This window comes from Gadus macrocephalus, chromosome 10 (assembly GCF_031168955.1).
Source record: "Gadus macrocephalus chromosome 10, ASM3116895v1".
NCBI classification, from domain to species: domain Eukaryota; kingdom Metazoa; phylum Chordata; class Actinopteri; order Gadiformes; family Gadidae; genus Gadus; species Gadus macrocephalus.
In genome coordinates, this window is record NC_082391.1 from 23,705,212 (window position 1) to 23,725,802 (window position 20,591).

General features: G+C 46.0%; 1 protein-coding gene and 2 long non-coding RNA genes across 21 annotated transcripts in view; 2 read left to right on the forward strand and 1 right to left on the reverse strand.

Annotated features, from left to right (window-relative positions):
* Positions 1-69: 69 nt before the first annotated feature.
* Positions 70-16,138, forward strand: tmco6 (transmembrane and coiled-coil domains 6). 13 transcript variants are annotated; one of them, XR_009527803.1, is made up of 14 exons: positions 70-285; positions 387-487; positions 646-755; positions 2,532-2,715; positions 2,911-3,015; positions 6,216-6,307; positions 6,406-6,522; positions 6,755-6,869; positions 7,056-7,230; positions 7,348-7,442; positions 8,597-8,764; positions 14,886-14,993; positions 15,048-15,150; positions 15,462-16,138. XR_009527803.1 is itself a non-coding variant. In XM_060063356.1 (14 exons), exons 1-13 carry the CDS (start codon positions 78-80, stop codon positions 15,066-15,068), a joined length of 1,599 nt encoding a protein of 532 aa, XP_059919339.1. In that variant the 5' UTR covers positions 70-77; the 3' UTR covers positions 15,069-15,091; positions 15,462-16,138. The 13 variants fall into 13 exon arrangements, 6 of the variants coding, with proteins under 6 accessions (XP_059919339.1, XP_059919340.1, XP_059919336.1 ...); XR_009527804.1 differs by lacking the exon at positions 15,462-16,138 and adding an exon at positions 15,231-15,321 and having other exon boundaries at positions 15,048-15,153; XR_009527802.1 differs by lacking the exon at positions 15,462-16,138 and adding an exon at positions 15,231-15,307 and having other exon boundaries at positions 14,886-15,074; positions 15,107-15,153.
* On the reverse strand, positions 14,881-15,594 carry LOC132466258 (uncharacterized). 7 transcript variants are annotated; one of them, XR_009527811.1, is made up of 5 exons: positions 15,504-15,594; positions 15,287-15,365; positions 15,204-15,230; positions 15,048-15,150; positions 14,881-14,993 (listed from the first exon to the last, which is right to left on the reverse strand). It is a non-coding gene; the product is annotated as an uncharacterized LOC132466258 (long non-coding RNA). The 7 variants fall into 7 exon arrangements; XR_009527808.1 differs by lacking the exon at positions 15,204-15,230 and adding an exon at positions 15,231-15,286 and having other exon boundaries at positions 15,048-15,153; positions 15,319-15,365; positions 15,504-15,592; XR_009527805.1 differs by lacking the exon at positions 15,204-15,230 and adding an exon at positions 15,231-15,286 and having other exon boundaries at positions 15,048-15,153; positions 15,319-15,365; positions 15,477-15,590.
* Positions 16,139-17,612: 1,474 nt separating the features above from the next.
* LOC132466259 (uncharacterized) overlaps positions 17,613-20,591 on the forward strand; it is a 3,800-nt gene continuing 821 nt past the window's right edge. The window contains exon 1 of the long non-coding RNA XR_009527812.1: positions 17,613-18,341. This is a non-coding gene — a long non-coding RNA (uncharacterized LOC132466259). The remainder of the gene's footprint in view (positions 18,342-20,591) is intronic.

Consider the following 20,591-nt stretch of genomic DNA (forward strand, 5'->3'; position numbering starts at 1 on the left):
TCTTGAAATTTCATTTCGGTAACCGCGGCATCGTGACATTACATCACATAGCCGAAAGGTGGCAATGTCGTTCCTCCATGGCGAATGAACGAAGAGCAGAAGAAGTGGTCCTGCGAAGCATCTCTGGTCTCGCCGTGAAACTCGGGGCTACCTACTTTATATTATTTATATATATTGTATTTCATGCTGATGCAATGTGGAGATTAAGTTCAGTGCGCCACAAAGCTGTTCCACAGGGCCGCAGCTTGGAAGAGTTCAAGTTAAAGAGACGAGAACATGAGAAAGGTGAGCATATTCTCCTCAACGTTCATCAGTGGATTCATTTGTTGGTTCAGTCTGGACCAACCATATTGAAAGTGACAGTGAATGGACGTCTCCTGCTGCAGTGCTACGGAGTGCTCGGAAGGACAACCTGCTGGTCAGCAAGAGGCTCCTGCTGTGTGAAGATGAGGACGAGACGCCCATGGATGCTGCTTCGGGGGACCAGGTCAGTGACCCCTCACTCCTTGTGTGATTGATTATGCACTCTGTTTGATTTGAACATGCATAAGATGAAGGAACATATGGACACGCTCTCAAAGCCCCGCAAACGCTGCGATCTCACTCCCCCCCCCCCCCCCCCCCCCCCCATTTTCTCCCGACAAGGTGGTCCATCTAGTCCAGAAACTCCAGCAGAGCGGACAGGAGAAGGAGACTCATCTGAAAGCTCTGAGCGGTTCTCTGCGAAACCCATCGGCCCAGACAGTCTTCATAAAGTATGGTCTCCTCCAATCTTAATCGAACTTATTTGTTGTATTTATTAATAAGAGTAAGTGAAGAGGAGGTGTTTAGGAATGTCTAGGTGCTGGCTCGAGACAAATGGGGGTGTCGGGGAGAACACAGGGTTGTCCAGTCAGAGCTCCAAAGTATATAGGTTTTAGTTTCCAAAGGTGCTGCTGGCACTGCTGGACTGTATTGCTCAGTATACGCACACAGTGGCTGTTCACTGTTTTGCATAGGAAATTTCATTTTCTAACGATGACCCGGAAGTACTACAGGAAAAGTGGTTCGAATCATAGTGGGGAAGTCACGCCCCTTTCCGGTAGAGCCCATCGGACCTATGAGATCGAAAAATATGAATGGGTTTCAATGGAGAGAAAGTAATTATCTTCTGGTCCCAGTCTTTATCTGCCCCGGATTACCCATTTGATGTTTGTGGATTTAAATGATAATTTAAAGACGAAGCCGCATGAGAGACGAGACAAAGCAGAAGAAGAAAAGTAAATTGATAATAATGGATACGAATTCCAGATATTAATTACATTTATTGCTGGTTAGTAAGCACAAAATATACATAAGAAAATGAAATGCCAACCTCACATTTCGGAAAAACTACCGGGGGCAGTTCATTTCAACATCAACATAATCTTAGCCTATTTTTTTTCACATGTGAATTGGGATTCAAGTGTCCTAAAATGTTCCCGTGGGCCAAATCTGACCTTGGTGATTGTAACTGTTGGCGACAACTTGATTGAAATCAATACAAGAAGAGCGCTTGTTGTAGTCCATCTTCGGAAAAATGTAGTTTCACGCTACAGACGCTAGAGGTCAGCAATACCTGCCGTCGCACTCGAGTCAAATTCATTTTAAACAGTGTTTTTTTTCCTGTATTTGAAAGGAAGCCCCTTTTCATATCTCCTTGATCCGATGTCGTTTGTCATAAAGGTTAAGGAAAGGCATAAAGGTAAGGTCATTTGACAATCCGAAGAGGCCCAAGGAGTTTGAAGGCACAGCTCTCAGAGTGTTCGTCGTCTCTGAACAAAGGAAAGGGGATTGGTCACAGGTGTGGCTGATAGTCAGTGGCAGGGAGTGAGTAACTGATAGTTAGTGGCAGGGAGTGAGTAACTGATTGGTCAGTGGCAGGGCAGGGAGTGAGTAACTGATTAGTCAGTGGCAGGGAGTGAGTAACTGATAGTCAGTGGCAGGGAGTGAGTAACTGATTAGTCAGTGGCAGGGCAGGGAGTGAGTAACTGATTAGTCAGTGGCAGGGCAGGGAGTGAGTAACTGATTAGTCAGTGGCAGGGCAGGGAGTGAGTAACTGATTAGTCAGTGGCAGGGCAGGGAGTGAGTAACTGATAGTCAGTGGCAGGGAGTGAGTAACTGATTGGTCAGTGGCAGGGCAGGGAGTGAGTAACTGATAGTCAGTGGCAGGGAGTGAGTAACTGATAGTCAGTGGCAGGGAGTGAGTAACTGATTAGTCAGTGGCAGGGCAGGGAGTGAGTAACTGATTAGTCAGTGGCAGGGCAGGGAGTGAGTAACTGATTGGTCAGTGGCAGGGCAGGGAGTGAGTAACTGATTGGTCAGTGGCAGGGCAGGGAGTGAGTAACTGATTGGTCAGTGGCAGGGCAGGGAGTGAGTAACTGATTGACATGGGCTGATTGGAAAAATCAATGGGCCAATAAAGGGTCTGAGGTGAGGAGGGAAAAGAAAATCTTCCAAACAGTAAGAAAACGGTGTGTGTGTGTGTGTGTGTTTGTGTGCACTTCTTCCAGGCATGAGAACAGCATGCATCTACTAGTAGGGCTCCTGAGTGGCTCCCAGGCTCAGTGGCGTCTGCTGGCCCTCCAGTGTCTCCACGAGCTGTCCCAGTCCCACCAGCCCAACGTGACCCTGGCTTGTGTGCCCGCCACCCCTTACCTGCTCACCTACCTGTCCGGCCAAAGCACCAAGCTGACAGTCAGTGGCCAAGCGCACCAAACACAGAAAAATTATGTCTTAGAATTGTAATGTTGTCTTAACTATATTGGTCAACTGTGTGTGTGTGTGTGTGTGTGTGTGTGTGTGTGTGTGTGTGTGTGTGTGTGTGTGTGTGTGTGTGTGTGTGTGTGTGTGTGTGTGTGTGTGTGTGTGTGTGTGTGCGCACACACACAGGAGCTGTGTCTCTACACACTGGGTAATCTGTGTCCAGGCAGCGATGTTGTAAGAGACAAACTCTTGGCCCAAGGGATCATACCTGCCCTCAAGAATTGCATGGAGGTAAAGTTGTACATAGTAGTACACAAACACAGCGTATTGTTGATTGTCATTCGTGTGTGTCAGGGATGGAAATTAACACCCGCCACACGCCATTTGCGGGTGGATTTGTATGGTGGCGGGTGAATCGTGTCACTTCACCCGCCACTGTGTCGGGTAATACTTTCAAGTCAGGTCCGAACAAATTTGCATATTCAATACATTCGTCATACGGCGCTGCACCGTTCCACAACCATTACTGTCAACATCCGGCCCCCTTCTTCTTCTACGCCTCTCTTGCTGAACTGCGACTGTCAACATCCGGGATAATATACCGGTAACTAACAGCTCTCAAGTCTCACGCATTCGGCGTGAGACACACGCAATTCGGAAGAAGACGTTTGGTGTGTCGCATAGACGTTGTCATCGTCTTGCCGTCCCTCCCCGTTCTGTGATTGGTTCCCCATCTCAGGCGAAAATCGGATCCATGGAATCCAGGCTGCCTCGCAGCGCGAAATGATGCATGACTATAGCCAGGCTATTTCGGAGGCGGGACACGTTCAGAATTCCATTCATAAATTAACAGACGTGACTGTGACGTGAATTGTCTGGCTGGCTGAAATTTGAGAGGGGTTCGGGAAGTGTCCATTGTAAGATTTGTGTAACCAACGAGAGAGAGGCATGATCGACGAAGGAGAAGTGTATGTAAGTAAATCTGTGCCATCGGATTTTGAAAACAAAAAGCCATTGAATTCTAAGCACTGAATATTTATGCATTGAAATAACGTATCTGGAATTGAATTTCAACGTAATCAACGTCCCCACCTGAAGTTTTTGACGTTGATTCTTTGATTTTGAATTTTTAACATGGAAAAATAAAGCTGAATAGGAGTTCAATTCAAATACGTTATTTCAATGCATAAATATTCAGTGCTTAGAGTTCACGCACACACTCACACGCCAAACTTCGTATTTCTCACGCAGAGAAATTACCAGGATAGCGGCAACCAATTTGGGGCGCTATTTTATGGTGCGTTTCCACTGCAGGGTGCGGAACGGATCGGATCGCAAAGGTGCGGATCGGGTCGCGTTTCCACCGCCAAAAGTGGGCGTGACCCGGACTTTGCCGTACCCGTTCTGGCCTCGTTCTCGGGCTCCTCCGTTGGGGTACCGAAAACGAGACGAGACGCCTGAAAGGCTCCCGGGAAATTCTAGCTACACACCCCCTCCGTTGATTGGTCGACAGAATCATCACTTCCGGGTGACGCGGGGATAAAAACAAACAAACAGTAGCCTTGAGGTATTCTTTACAATTAACATGTCGCGTAAAACGCTTGCTTGGGCGAACAAGGAGGTGGAGACGTTCGTCTGCATTCTTGGGGAGGAAGACGTTGTTTACGATGTTTACGTAGCTGCCGCGGCGATCGACATCCGGCCTACCACAAAGGGTACTGTCGGCAGTGGAAACGCGACCTCGGAACTGAGCTGGGCTATAATGGCGCATTTCCACTGCAGGGTGCGGAACGGATCGGATCGCAAAGGTGCGGGTCGGATCGCGTTTCCACCGCCAAAAGTGGGCGTGACCCGGACTTTGCCGTACCCGTTCCGACCCCATTCTAGGGACTCCTCCGTTGCGGTACCCAAAACGAGACCAGACGCCTGAAAGGGTACCCTGGAATTCTAGCTACACCCCCCCTCCGTTGATTGGTCGACAGAATCGTCACTTCCGGGTGACGCGGGGATAAAAACAAACAAACAGTAGCCTCGAGGTATTATTCTTTACAATTAACATGTCGCGTAAAAAGCTTGCTTGGGCGAACAAGGAGGTGGAGACGTTCGTCTGCATTCTTGCGGAGGAAGACGTTGTTTAAGATGTTTACGTAGCTGCCGCGGCGATCGACATCCGGGCTACCACCAAGGGTACTGTCGGCAGTGGAAACGCGACCTCGGAACTGAGCTGGGCTATACCGCCCCCTCCCTACCGCACCTTTGCGATCCGATCCGTTCCGCACCCTGCAGTGGAAATGGGGCATAATACCGCCCCCTCCCTACCGCACCTTTGCGATCCGATCCGTTCCGCACCCTGCAGTGGAAACGCGGCATAACAGTGTTACAGGTAGGAATAGAATGTGTTTCCCGTACGTAGGGTAGGCCTAACCATACGTCCTCTTTTGCCCGGACATGCCCTCTTTTTGAGACGATGTTTTGCGGAATTTCAAAATTGTCCGGGATTTTATTAAAGTCTCATACATGTTCACATTGAATTTGCGTTTCTCTGGGTCGTTCACAAACTAGTTAGGCTACGTCCTCCCCTACTCAGTTCTGTTCGCTTTGCATTGGTGGAAGTGAGTAGGGAAGTGGTTAAGTAGAGCCTTCAGATTGGACGGTTTGACTTACTCAGTTACCGTCGTGTTTTGTATTTATTTTTTTTACCATTATTGTTTTATAGGGACAAACATTAACAAATTTCTCCTAGTTGATTGATAGTTATATCTAGACTATTGAACAGAAAGAAAGTGTTTTTTCTGAATATTAGTGTTAAGGGCCAATAATGCTTACTATCATACGTTAGTTGCCATGTCTGTGGACAAATTTGTATTTAGTCGCATGTAAACATAAAAAATCTAATTGACTTATGATGGTGTAGCCATGCATTTTGTATTATTGTTAATATGTCATACTACTACAAAATACTTTGTATAGATTAATTATCCCCAAACTTCGTAACACCTTTGAAATCAACATGACTTAACAAGGCAGATACCTGTGTATTGTTTATCAGTAAGAGTAACGTTTTCAACTCAGTTCCTTGGTAGAACCTACTTACAGTAAAATCACTTCTGATGGAAAAAACCCCACTTTTTTTACCACCCACTTTTCTTATCTATTGTTACTATTAAATAGTTCAAAATGTACGCATTTATTAAAAAAAAAAATATTGTATAAAAAGTGGGTGGTAAAAAAGATGAGTGGCTGGTAGATTTTTAAATCTACCTGCCACAGTGGCTGGTGGGCAGAAAAGTTAATTTCCATCCCGTGTGTGTGTGTGTGTGTGTGTGTGTGTGTGTGTGTGTGTGTGTGTGTGTGTGTGTGTGTGTGTGTGTGTGTGTGTGTGTGTGTGTGTGTGTGTGTGTGTGTGTGTGTGTGTGTGTGTGTGTGTGTGTGTGTGTGTGTGTGTGTGTGTGTGTGTGTGTGTGTGTGTGTGTGTGTGTGTGTGTGTCCAGAGCCAGCGTTCCAACCTAGCCGTAGTGGAAGCCGTAGGTTTCACTCTCTCCCAGCTGCTTCAGGCGAAGGACGCAGCGGAGAAGATAACACCGTGAGTCCTGCAGCAGAACTTCCCGTATTCTCCACCGCATTCAGGGGCGCTTCATAGGGCGTGGCCGTGACTCAGGGTGCTGTTCTCTCCTTCTGCAGGGCGGTGCTAGCCTCAGGCCTGCCTTCACTCCTGAGGTCTGTGCTGTCCCCTGACCCCCAGTTCGGCCTGGCTCCGGCCATCGAGTGTGCTTGGTGTCTTCACTACCTCACCTGCAGGTCGGGGTCTCCCACCGCCAGAGAAGCACCACAGATGTTTATTCCCACTCCCATTCCCAATTTCATTCCAATAATCATGTTACTTGTTGCCCTATTGACTTGTGGGTATTTTCCACTCTGAATGGTGTCCAGTGCTATCTTTTAGGATTTGTATATTCCTAGTAGTGATCCAGTTATATCATCTATATGATATGGCTTTCTTTAATCTGCCTTTTGTTTTCTTAACCCATAGTACCGTGGGCAGCTCCGCCCTGAGAGCTGACGGGACCCTGTCAAGGTGCAGTTCTCTATTAGTGGCCCTAGGGGGTGCTGTTTCTAAAGGCACCAAAGAAGAAGGCATGGAGCTGGTGAGGAAGGGGTGGATATGAAGAAAACGTACTCTTTGATCGTTTCCCGTTCATTATTCCCATTTGATTGAAGCCCCTTACAATGTGGCAAAATGACAAATCAGTAATCTCTCAAATTAGGATTCGGGATGTGGCTCTTAAACTGACTTATTTCATTTCTTCCCTACTGCTACTTCTTCTTCCTAGTTAGTCTGGCCACTTCTGCGCTCTGTGGGCAATCTGCTCTCGTCTGGTCCTCCGGGGGACATGGGCTCCCAGGGGGGCGACCTCCTGCCTGCGTTGTGCGCTCTTGCTCGGGCCTTCCTGCCTTCCCATCCGGCCCTGGCCCTGGAGAGCGCCTGGGTCCTCAACAACCTAACAGGTTGGACGATGATGATGATGATGGTGATGGCCTCGTTACACTGGTTAGGGTTACCCTAACCCTAACAGTAGTGAATATACCCTTATAGTGAATATAATCTGTCTCGCTCGCACATAGCTGACTCCAGCGAGCTCTGCACTGCGCTGCTGGATCTCAACCTGGTTCCAGAACTGATTCAGCTCCTGCCTTTCTCTCAAGGAATCAACACAATGGTGAGCAGAGACAAACATAGCAACGTATGAGTGTATAAACACAGCGATATCTGTTAGATCAACTGTTGGCTCAACAACACCGCTTCACGTGAAGCAGATTTTGTGAAACCTTTTTCACAACAATGCGCATACGGACTCTACCGACCTATCATGAAAGTGCTATTCTATTCTCCATTAAATGAATTAACTGGCTGACGAGCTATGTATCTTTATTGTTTTAATTGCATGACAAATATTTTTGATGTATGCCCATTTTAGTGAGCTGTGTCCTCACATGAACGTGAGGACAGCCTTAAATTCGACACCCCAAGCAAACGACGCGTTTAAGGCTCCAGGCGTACCTGCATGTCACACCAGACCAAAATGATTGACACAGTATTATTCTGCCTTATTGATTCTACACGTTTTTCATAGGTTTATCATAAAGTTGTTCCTATGATCTTATGTACTACTCCGGAGTATAATGCAGTAACATTCTATAACATACCTTTAATTAAACATTCATCAAGCCATAAAAAGGTTTGGTACTTTCTTATACATGAGTTGCTAAACATTCCATTATATACATTGGTCAGTGTGCTGAAGTTGAAATGCAGTAAGTGCTATCAGGTAAAGATAAAAACTCCTTTGTATCTCATGTCTTGGGGACACTGATGAATCAACCTTACTTGACATATCATGTAGACTCGGTTGTCCTGCCCAGTCGAGTTCGCCCTGCAGAAGGGACTGGAGAAGAGCAGTACATGTCTTTCTAGTTTTAATATGTTTTTGCGAGAGCCAATCAACAATGTGGCTTTTCCCCCCTGGAATGTTATTGGCTGGTTTAATACAATGACAACAGGGAAGCAACGGCAAGCAGCCAATTGCGTACAGAGTCATGTGAACTAGGCCCGGTGATCAAACCTCTTGTGCTGAAATGACAGCAGCTTCCCGACCAACGTGCAATCTACGATTGAGCTGGTCCGGCAATAGCCAGGCTACATATCATGTACAGTCCCCCGAACCCACACATGCAGACATAAAACAAACATCAATAAATGGCATCACCCAAACTGGGCCCTAACCCCAACCAGATTAACCCTAACCCTAACCAGACTAACCCTAACCAGACTAACCCTAACCAGACTAACACTAACCCTCCATTTGTGTCCCAGCTCCTTCGGGTTTTGGGTAACGTTGCCCACCAGACTAACCGGTCCTGCTCCCAGCTGGCCCGTGCTGGGCTGGTGCCCGCCCTGTGTGCTACTCTCAGGATGTCTGAGCCGGACGTGGTGGCTCTGAGCCTGGAGGTCCTGTTCATGCTGGTAGCAGGTTGCCCACAAGTAAGTACAAGCACCTCGCCTTTCAGAAACCAAAGGTCGAAAGCACAGCAACAGCACCGTCTCTGGTGACGGTGGGTTATTGCGTGTGATGTGCCTGATTGTTTACACTTGATATTAACTAGTACTAATTTAAGGTTACGGTTTAGGTCGAGGGTTAAAGGGATACTTCACTGATACAGAACCGGCGTTCTATCATTATAAAATCGCTATTATAATATTAAAAAAAAGATTTTTTTCTTCCATCAGTCTGACCCAGTCTTCCCTGGCCCAGCCGTCCTCCTTACATTTCTTCTGACCTGACGTCAAATGACACGTTTGTAAAAATGTGGATCCACAGGGTTTTTCCAATAAGGAATGAGGGGGGGGGAGCTCGCGTACGAGATGTAAACACAATGTCCGCCATGTTTCTTCACCGCTTAGCTAGAGAACTAGTCCGACACAAACCTCCGACCATGGTAGAAACAAATTTGCAATGGGAAACAGCCGGAGTGGAGAGCCGTGTATTGATTCTCAGCCATGGTGGAGAAGGAATTGGGGGAAGAATCGTTAGCTTTGACTCTCTGAAGTCCAGATTGAACTGCAACTTCAGATTGATGAGGAAGGACCAGAGACGTCGGAGTACCAGACGCAGTCGTTTATTCATAATATCCTCTCAAACAACTCCGTCGGGTTCTCCGACGTCTCTGGTTCTTCCACATCAATCTGAAGTAGACTGAACTGCGACATGGAGGAGAAAGGGATTGTTGCCCGCGATTGTCTTCCGCCGGAGCCCCGCTGCCCGCTGCCGAGGCACCACCGCCTCGGCGCCTCCATGTCGCGGTTCGCAGTTCCACATCAATCTGAAGTTAAACTGGTATTGAGTTATCAATTGAGTTGTTAATTCAGACTTTTTCCCGGCAATGACCTGCAAGAGGGGTGGCGGTCAATGTAACACTGCAGGCATTTTTACAATTTCACTAAGTAAGTAAGTACGTATTTTATTGTCTCTCTCACAAGAGAAATTTGCTTTTGGCAAACGGAGCGTCGGCGACGCATACATAAAGGTTTTACATCGACATACATAAAACATGAAACTCATTGCATTACCCAAAACATGGCCTCACCCAAACACATGGCCTAACCCCCACCTTGAAACCCATTATAAAAATATAGTATTGCATTATTGCCCCCCCAGTTATTGCACTTCACGGAAAGCTCCCTCCATTAAAGGACAATTCCGGTATTTTGAACATTGAGCCCCCTTTCTGGTTTGTTTAGGATGAAATAGAGTGGGTGACACCGAAATTTGAACTATTAGTCCTTTCTCGGGTATTTGGCTCATTTTGAATCGCTCCTGCCTGCTTCACAATGGTTGTCTGTGTGCATACACAAACCTGTCAACCCAGCAACCCTAAACGTTCGTTTTAAAAAATGTGCAAGTAACCGAGTGGTTAGTGGCATTCGTGAAGTTTAAAAAAAAAAAATATCGGCGCAATATATGGTTTCTGTCGTGTTTTATTGCACATTTATCGCCAGTTGATTTCAGTTGGAAGACTCATTACTGCACGATGATATTACTCCGCCGAACCGGAAAGGTGGGCTGTTTACGTTGGTTTGAAGTCTTGTACCGTGAGCACTTCGGATTAGGGAAAATCACATAGAAAATCACTGAAAATGGATTATGAAAGGTGGCTTCTGGAGGACGCACTCGATTTCGACGGCAGAGGATATCGTTTTGAACCAGAATTCACCCAAGAGGAGCTACGTGAGATGGAGGCTAGGGCTACGGAGGCGCCTGAAGCTCCGGCTGAAGCGGTCCCCCCGGGATCACGGGCGGGTGGTGTGCCTGTGGGAAGTGCAGGCAGATGCCGACGGAAGTCGAAAGTAGGTGCTGCATGGAGTGGGACCTTGTGCGGAAGTTTATATGCGGTTGTGAGGTATCTGAAAAAATAGTTCAATTTAGCAACTAACACGGGTGTAAAACATATATTGCGCCGATATTTTTTTTTTAAACTTCACGAATGCCACTAACCACTCGGTTACTTGCACATTTTTGAAAACGAACGTTTAGGGTTGCTGGGTTGACAGGTTTGTGTATGCACACAGACAACCATTGTGAAGCAGGCAGGAGCGATTCAAAATGAGCCAAATACCCGAGAAAGGACTAATAGTTCAAATTTCGGTGTCACACACTCTATTTCATCCTAAACAAACCAGAAAGGGGGCTCAATGTTCAAAATACCGGAATTGTCCTTTAAGTAGCTTAATTGATAGCGGTACTAGGGAGAACTTTAATCTATTTAGCCTACAAAATGGGAGCCGGTATCTTTTGACCAGAGGCAACAGCTCATACTCCATGTTTAGGACATGGGTTGGGTCTGTGGCTATCTTAGCACCTTGCTTCCTAACTGTGTCCTCAAAAATCTCCTTTAAGGAGGATTGGCTGGTTCCCTGCCCTCTTAACAAGGTTCTGGAGTTGTGCTTTGGCTCTTACGGTGAGGTTACCGAACCATGTTGTGATGCCATAGCGTATTATGGACCCAATGGTAGCTCTATAAAACATCATAATGTACTTATCCACACCATGGAGCCTTAGTCTACGCAAAAAATATAGCCGCTGACAGATCTTTGAACATACATACTCCACGTGAAAGCTCCACTGTAACTTGCAATCCAAAGTAATACCCAAGTATTTGAAATGTGTGACCTGCTTTAGTACCTGTCCCTTGATGGACACAGGCTTATGATCGCCCACACTCCTGGGATCACAGACCATCTCTTTTGACTTTGTCGCATTTAAGTTAAGGTTGTGACCGTCACACCCTGATACTTTGCGCTGCACCTCTGTATGATACACAGTTGTGTCTGAGTATACAGAAGGCTCAATAGAGCTGTATCGTCAGAAAACTTAATTACATAATGTTCACTGTGCTTACTTTTACAGCTGTTAGTTTATAATGTAAAAAGAATTGGAGAACGTACGCATCACTGTGGAGCTCCCATGTTGATATCCTTTACGCTAGAGAGAGTAGAATTGACCCTCACCTGTTGCTGCCTTCCAGTGAGGAAAGCGAAGTACCACTTCATAACAAAGGGGTTCACCTCCATTCGTCACCTCCAGTATCTGGGGGAGAATCGTATTGAAAGCTGAACTAAAATCCATGAACAATAGTCTGGCATAGGCCTTGGGGTTTTCAGTATGTTTTAGAACAAGATGAGTTGCTGTGTTTCGAGCATCATCAGTGCCCTTGCCGCTCTGATTGGTAAATAAATTGGAAAGGATCTAGGAGATGCTTTACCTCATGCTTTTAAATGCCCACCATTATACGCTCAAAAACCTTCATTGTGATCGAAGTCAGGGCCACAGATCTAAAATCATTGTTATCCATTGGGCAAGGTTTCTTAGGGACTGGAATAATAATAGCTTTCTTCCAGCTTTTTGTAATTGTATTAGTGTCAATGGAAAGTTGAAAGAGGGCTCCAAGCTGCAGTTAACTCCTGGGAAAAAGATTCAAGGAAGAAGGCAGAGATGCCATCCGGCCCACTAGCCTTTTTTATATGTAGCCCCCTGAAAACCCTGGCAACCTCCTCTGGGTTTATTACAATTCTACTAACGTAGTTCATCACATGTTACTGAGCTCAACACACTGTTACACTCCTCCAAAACCCCATTAGCATCACAATCAACCTCCTCAGGGTTTATTACAATTCTACTAACGTAGTTCATCACATGTTACTGAGCTCAACACACTGTTACACTCCTCCAAAACCCCATTAGCATCACAATCAAATCGGAGATAAAAATCATTCAGCTCATTTGCTGTCTCCATCTCATTTGAAACATGCAGTGCTTCCCCCTTCTTAGAGTTCAAAATGTCTTTCACTGAATCCCAGAGCTGTTTACAGTTCTTGTTGGAGAAGGCCTCCCTGACGCGCAGACTGTGCTGTTCCCGTGCATTCCTCAGCATCACCCGTAGCTCCTTTGGCATGGATTTAAGTTCAATAACATTGTTACTCCTGGCTGCTTCCGTCGTAAACAACTGTAATCCTTGTTATTTGGGTATAATTTAATCGTTCTTTTTGTAGTCACGGTATCAACACAGAAATCAATGTAACCGGTGATGGCCTCAGCCATATTGTCTATGTCATCGTTGTCCTGATAAAAAACAGACCAGTCTGTGGCAATGAAACATCCACTTAACTCCTCTTTGCTACCATCTGGCCAGACACTGACAGTCTTTATAGTGGGCTTATTGCGTTGAAGGATAGATGTATACGTTGGAATCTGTTAGCAGAGTCTCACTCTCACGGCGGAATAATAATTCTAATACATTTCTCTCTCTAGCCGTACTGGTGTAGTTTATTTGTGAACCGCGAACAGACGCACGCTCTCCTAGAGCCAAGTGCAGAGAGAGGGAAATTGGAGTGAACATTCCATATAGTCACAGACATGGCGCAACAGCGCCTCCTTTTGTTTCTGAACTGCATGCAATCATACCTATATCAACAAACATATATCAACAGAATCAGTCGGCTGTGTTGTGGTCCGAGTTCGCCAGTGGAGGTCAGATTTGAGGCATATGCATCTTTGATGTTGCCCTAGCATTTGTCCAGTATGTTATCCTTCCGTGTGCCTGCAGTAACGTATTGGTGAAATCCAGGGAGGCCTTTTTCCATTTGACGGTGATTGAAATCACCCAATATGAGCATAGGTGCGTCAGGCTTCATTTCAAGCTGTGAATGGACACAGTCGGCTATGCGTGAGGCTGCTTTGGATGCGTTGGCACTAGGTGGAATATACACAATGCAGATAAAAATGTTTCCGTACTCCCTGGGTAGATAAAAAGGTCTACACACGGACACAACAGTTCAAAATCGGGAGTGCAAAGCGAGTCCTTTACGGTGTAGTTTCGGCACCAAGAGGAGTCATTGATATACGCGCAGATTCCACCTCCCCTCGTTTTCCCGGAGTTACTATTCCTGTCTTTGCGGTCATTTAGAAAGCCTGGTACCTGTATCAGCTGGTCGGGAACGTCGCTCTGCAGTCAAGTCTCAGAGAATATCAAAAGGCAGGACTCCTGGTACTCATGACAAACTTTAGTGTTCATACGATGTTCATCCATCTTATTCCTAAGAGAACGAACGTTGCTGAACAGAATAGAGGGTAACGGTTTGTTGCGCCTCTGGCGAAGCCGGTGTTGGATACCGCCTCTCTTCCCCCGTTGCCGCGTTCGTAGCCCCCTCTTTCGTCGTAACAACTCCACGGGAACTTTATCTAGCAGGCCCAGCTCAGGTGTGTAGTTTCCTCGCAAAGACAGCAGCCATTCCTTGCTGTTGATCCGCGCCAGCTGGTCGATCCCCCCGTAGAGTGCGGAGCCGCCGCCGTCGTGGTGTTGTAATCCATTGGTGGCCGCGAACACCAACAGCAGTATAAACAGTGCCGCGATCTTCCTTTCCCCCATGATTGATCACTACCATCCTCCACTTAAATCCACACACGAGTAACACCGGACGTAACAATTTAACAAACTTCCATACAGTGGCAAAAATCAAACAAACAAAACGCTGTGCGTCTCACGAGCCCGAGTCGCAGCAGGGCCGCCCCTCCCGAAGCAACCCCCTGGGTTTTAAACTATCTGGCCTGTTTAAAACACAGGGGGTATGTTCCCCCTTCGTCACGGAGCCGGCTTTATGGGTTAATTGGAGCAGGCGGAGCTACGCACGGAGACCTCTTTAGAATCATTTGCATACTTGGAATGTTGTTGTTTTTTTTAACCACTCATGCGAGAATGAGTAGACTACATCTAATGTTAGGCTACAAACACGATTAACTATTTACAAGTGCAAAAACACCAACAGTGCAAGGTCATGATTCAGTGCAGAACCATTTACAAAGACCTCTACCATAGTCCCGCCCCTGGTACAGCGAAGCCGTCTAATCGCATTTACATGAAAGTGGATCCCTCAATATGTGTAGCTCTCGATGGGGGACATTGGGGTGCGAAATCAAGACAGTATGTTGCCTCGTTCAGTGTAAACTCGCGCATCATGCCGTGGAAATGTTTAAAATAAGGCAGGTTATATTTATTAGTGTAAAAACGCTTATTGAGACGTTAAACTGGCTATCCCTCATTGTGCCCAGGCCGCGGAGGAGTTTGTGGGGCAGAACGGCACAGCGCTGCTCGAAGCTGTCCAGTATAACGGCGACGGAGAGATCCGGCAGAGAGCGGCGCACCTCCTGGAGCACCACCTACCAGCACACCTCCTGGAGCACCACCTACCAGCACACCTCCTGTAGCACCACCTACCAGCACACCTCCTGTAGCACCACCTACCCCCGCAGCACACCTCCTGGAGCACCACCTACCCCCGCAGCACACCTCCTGGAGCAACACCTCCCAGCACACCTCCTGGAGCACCACCCACCCTCCCTGGAGCACCATCCACCATCCCAGGGCACCTCCTGGAGCACCACCTCCCAGCACACCTGGAGCACCACCTCCCAGCACACCTGCTGTAGCACCACCTACCCCCCCAGCACACCTCCTGGAGCAGCACCCACCCTCCCAGGGCACCTCCTGTAGCACCACCTCCCAGCACACCTCCTGGAGCACCACCCACCCTCCCTGGAGCACCACCCACCCTCCCTGGAGCACCACCCACCCTCCCTGGAGCACCACCCACCCTCCCGGGAGCACCACCCACCCTCCCAGGGCACCTCCTGGAGCACCACCTCCCAGCACACCTCCTGGAGCACCACCTCCCAGCACACCTCCTGGAGCACCACCTCCCAGCACACCTGCTGTAGCACCACCTACCCCCCCAGCACACCTCCTGGAGCAGCACCCACCCTCCCAGGGCACCTCCTGTAGCACCACCCACCCCTCGCTGGTGGGCGGGGGCCCCACGCTGGCCGGCGGGGCCCCTCGCTGGCGGGCAAGTTTACCTGATTGTAAAGCTGATCCAGTTCACAGTGTATATTTTGTATAGGTTTTTATATTTAATACGCAGATTTAAAACTAGTACTTCTTGAAATTGACTGTTTTTTGTCCTATGTTAATGAGAATAATTTAACTATCGCGGTATAAGATCAGTTGGCAATGAGAAACAGCTTTGTTTCACATCTGACTTGAGAGACAGTGACAGTTTGCCTTCTATAATAACGGGCGTAGAAATGGAAAGAAACTTGTGTGAGCGCCGCCAAGGTGTTCTCCAGGGCATGTACTTGTAGTCCTTTTGTATGTAGATGTATACAATCTGGGTTTCTCCGTCTACATAAGGGGTATCACTGTCGTTTTTATCAAATGAAACGTAAAGGGTAACACTGTCGTTTTTTATCTGTCGTCATGAAAAACCCATAAGGGGTAACACTGTCGAAATGTATCGAATAAAACATAAGGGTACAACTGTTTTTTATTGGTCGTGATGAAAAAAAACATAAGGGTTAGGTGATAGGGTAATGGTGAGGGGGGACTGTGTGGTCGCAGTTGCATCTGGCCTATTGTACCGTGTGTGAGGTGTGGTCTAGGTGTGGGTGAAATGTGTGGTGAGTGTAACTAAGTGTAAGATGACGATGTATAGGGAGGCACCTAGTGATTGTATGTGTGGAGTGGATGTATGATAAATGTGCATCTGTTGATTATGTGTGTAGTAAATGAGGAGTGGGTGTAATGTATGTGTAATAACTGATGAATGTGTACTAGGTGTGTTGTGAATAATGAATGTGTAAGGGGTGTAATAGGTGTAAATTGTGTAAGATGTGTGCGGATGATAGATGAAGAGTGTAAAAAGTATAAGGGGTAAATAGATGTAATGTGAAGGAGGGAAAGAGGGAAATGTAGTAAATGTGTAATGGTAGTGGTTGTAGTGTGGGTGTGTGATAGTTTGGGAGTGTTCGTGGTGGTTGTAATGAACATGTAATGAATGTGTAACAGGTGTATTATAAATGTGTAATGGGTGTATGATGGGTCTGTAAGATGAATGTGGCATGGATACTTAGTGTTGGGAGTGTAATGGATGGCAAAGGATGGATGTGTACAAAACAGTTGTGTAGGTGGGTGTAGTAAGAGTGTACTAGGGGATATGTGTATGCTGGTTGTGGAGTATGTATGTTGGGGTTCACGATTTTTCATTCAGACCTGTGGGTGCAAGTGTATGTAAGCGGGTGATCCATTGGTGCTCTATGCGTCTGCGTTGTGGGGTGGTCCATCTGGGGTCGGACTCCAATCCGGTGATGGTGAGGTGAGTGACGGAGTGCTCTGCAAAATGTCTGACCAGTGTGGTTTGTAGGTGCTGGAGTTTGATGTTACGGAGGTGTTGTCTTAAACGGATGACCATGGTGTGTTTTGTTTCCCCGATGTAATGTTTGTGACAGTGTGTGCATGTTATTATGTAAACCGTGTTGGGGGAATCAATACATGGGGGGTGAAGAATAGGTAGAGTGGTGTGGGTTTGTGATGGATTTGTGTGGTTTGAAATAATGTGTAATAGACAGAGGTGGTTTGCGGGAGAAGGTGGAGGTGACCAGGAGATCCTTGAGATTATTTTTTTTCCTGTATGCGGAGATGATTTTGTATGGTTGAAGTGGTGTGTGTTGCTGTTGTGTGATAATGAAGTGGGATTTGATGCTGCGGTGTATGGAGAGGGTTCTATGGGAGAAAGTGGTAACGAAGGGTAGGATGATAGTGGGGGGAATCTGTGTGTTAGGGTTAGGTGTGTGGAGGGGGTTAGGGTTAGGGTTAGGTAAATTGAAACAACTCATGGATCTCCCCACGTCGTCCGACGACTTCGCAGTTAGGATAGAGATCGTGTGCTGGAGGTGTGCTGGTAGGTGGTGCTACAGGAGGTGTGCTGGCCGGCGCTTGTTAGGGTTAGGGTTAGGTAAATTGAAACAACTCATGAATCTCCCCACGTCGTCCGACGACTTCGCAGTTAGGATAGAGATCCAAGGCAAGGCACTGGCCGGCGCTTGTTATTCATGGCCTTAATGTCCTCATATGCTTTGACCCGTTATTTAGAATGAGCTTTCGTTTTTCCGGTTTTGGATTTTTTTCAGGTCGATGCGTTTTGTTTTGGTTTTTGAGAGAGGATAGATTTTTCCTTTTTGTATGTTCGGTTGGTGTTAAGATGGGATAGATTTTCCGTTAGTGTTACTCGGTTGGTTTGAAGGTAGGATAGATTTTTCCTTTTGTTTGTTCGATTGGTGTTAGAACAGGAAAGTTTTTTCTTTTTTTGTGTTATTTGGTTGGTTTTTAACAAAGGATAGATTTTATATTTTTTGTTTTAAAGCTTTGGTTTATGTTATTTTGAAAAATCTCTTCAAGAACTGCAGGACATGTCATCAGTTGTGGTCCTCAGGATCATCGAGTGTTTCGGCCGTTATCACAAGACACTCACCCGAGGGAGGCCCTCCCGAGGTCGATCAACTCCCGGGAATGTCCTACAACTCCTCAAGAACTTCTTCCTTTTTATAAGGTTTGTTTGGTTGGTGTTAAAATAGGGAAGATTTTTCCTTTTAGTGTTACTCGGTTGGTCTTTAGGAGAGGATAGATATTTCCTTTGTTTGTTCGGTTGGTGTTAAGATGGGATAGCCACTCGGGTTAAGGTTAGGGTTAGGGTTAGGTAAATTGAAACAACTCATGAATCTCCCCACGTCGTCCGACGACTTCGCAGTTAGGATAGAGATCCAAGGCAAGGCACTGGCCGGCGCTTGTTATTCATGGCCTTAATGTCCTCATATGCTTTGACCCGTTATTTAGAATGAGTTTTCGTTTTTCCGGTTTTGGACTCTTATTCAGGTCGATGTGTTGTTTGTTTTGGTTTCTGAGAGAGGATAGATTTTTCCATTTTGTTTGTTTGGTTGGTGTTAAGATAGATTTTCCGTTAGTGTTACTCGGTTGGTTCGAAGGTAGGATAGATTTTTCCTTTTGTTTGTTCGGTTGGTGTTAGAACAGGAAAGATTTTTCTTTTTTAGTGTTATTTGGTTGGTTTTTAATAAAGGATAGATTTTATATTTTTTGTTTTTTTCTGTTTTAAAGCATTGGTTTGTGTTATTTTGAAAAATCTCTTCAGGAACTGCAGGACATGTCATCAGTTGTGGTCCTCAGGATCATCGAGTGTTTCGGCCGTTATCACAAGACACTCTCACTCGAGGGAGGCCCTCCCGAGGTCGATCAACTCCCGGGAATGTCCTACAACTCCTCAAGAACTTTTTACTTTTTATAAGGTTTGTTTGGTTGATGTTAAAATAGGAACGACTTTTCCTTTTAATATTGCTCGGTTGGGTTTAAGAAAGGATAGTTTTTTTGTTTGTTTAAAGATTGTTAGTGTTTCTCGTTTGGTGCTTTATAAGGTTTAAAGGTTTTAAGGGTTGGGATAAATACCGGGTTAAAGGTTTAGGGAATATGTTTTAAAGATCAAGGTTTAGGATTTAGATACGCGGTAGTTATTTGGTTTAAGGTTAGGGAATAAGGCTGAAGGTTTAAGGTTTAAGGGTTAGGGTTAGGGTTAGGGGTTAGGGTTAGGGTTAGGGTTAAGAGCCATCTACCACTTTTGAAAAACGGTGGTTAGGGTTAGGGTTAGGGTTAGGGTTAGGGTTAAGAGCCATCTACCACTTTTGAAAAACGGCTTTTTTGAGCTAGTTCGAGAACGCAGCGGTGCATGGGAATTCGGCGACCACCCATGGATAGGTCTAGGCCCAGCGGACTTGCTGAAAAAATGTGGCGCCCCTGGCGTTTTTTTTGGGTACTGCAATTTCTATTTTAAAAGTTCAAAGTGAAGCGTTTTTTTTTTTGAGCGGTGCATGGGAATTTGGGATAGTGCCAGTGGTAGCCCTTGGGCCCCTCTTCATCTCCTATAAATTTGGCGCCCCTAGTGTCAACTTTTTTTAACATGGGAAAACAGCTATAATCGACCTCACGGGAGCTGAGGTCAGATCATGGGAACAAGGTTCCTATGGTTGGTAGGTATTAATGAGGCGGACCTTTGTGCCAAATTTTGGGCACCTGGTGGCTTGTTTTGGTATAGAAAATCGCATTTGAAGTTTTTCACTAAACGCGGGAAAAAGGGGTGTTACCTTTTTTTTTTTTTTTTTTTTTTGGTGTGGAAGGTTTTCTGGGCTCCATCTACATGTGTGCGAAGTTTTGGAGTTGTAGCTGACTTCCTTCACATAGCTACCGTTGACTCCAATGTAAAAATACTTAGAAAAATTTCAGAAAATTTTGTGAAAATTGGTTAAAAGTGTGGAGTCCCCATAGAAAGTGTATTGGAGCACGTTTTAGGCCATTTTGAGTCGTTTGGTGGTGGTGGGGGACATTGAAATTTTGTAATTTTTTTTTTTTAAAGTAGAATAAAAAAAAATTTATTTATTTTTTTTTCAATAATTTTTTTTTTTTTTTTTTTTTTTTTTTTTGAGGTTAGGGTTAGGGTTAGGGTTAGGGTTAGGTTAAGAGCCATCTACCACTTTTGAAAAACGGCATTTTTGAGCTAGTTCGAGAACCGAGTGGATCATGGGAATTCTTTTACCACCCACGGATAGGTCTAGGCCCAGCGGACTTGCTGAAAAAATGTGGCGCCCCTGGCGTTTTTTTTGGGTACTGCAATTTCGATTTTCAAGTTTAAAAGTGAAGCGTTTTTTTTCTCGAGTGGATCATGGGAATTCTGAATAGTGCCAGTGGTAGCCCTTTGTCCCCTCTACATCCCCTATAAATTTGGAGCAATTTGGAGCCCCAAGTTTTAACATTGGACGACTTTTAAAATCGACCTCACGGGGGAAGGGGTTGGATCATGGGATCATGGTTGGGGTTGGGTGGTAGGATTTTATGAGGCCGACCTTTGTGCAAAATTTTGG

Coding starts and splice junctions, on each gene's coding strand:
- tmco6 (XM_060063353.1), top strand. CDS start 78: ATGGCGAATGAACGAAGAGCAGAAGAAGTGGTCCTGCGAAGCATCTCT. Junction 488..645: donor ATGCTGCTTCGGGGGACCAG/GTCAGTGACCCC, acceptor TCTCCCGACAAG/GTGGTCCATCTAGTCCAGAA. Junction 6,308..6,405: donor GCAGCGGAGAAGATAACACC/GTGAGTCCTGCA, acceptor CTCCTTCTGCAG/GGCGGTGCTAGCCTCAGGCC.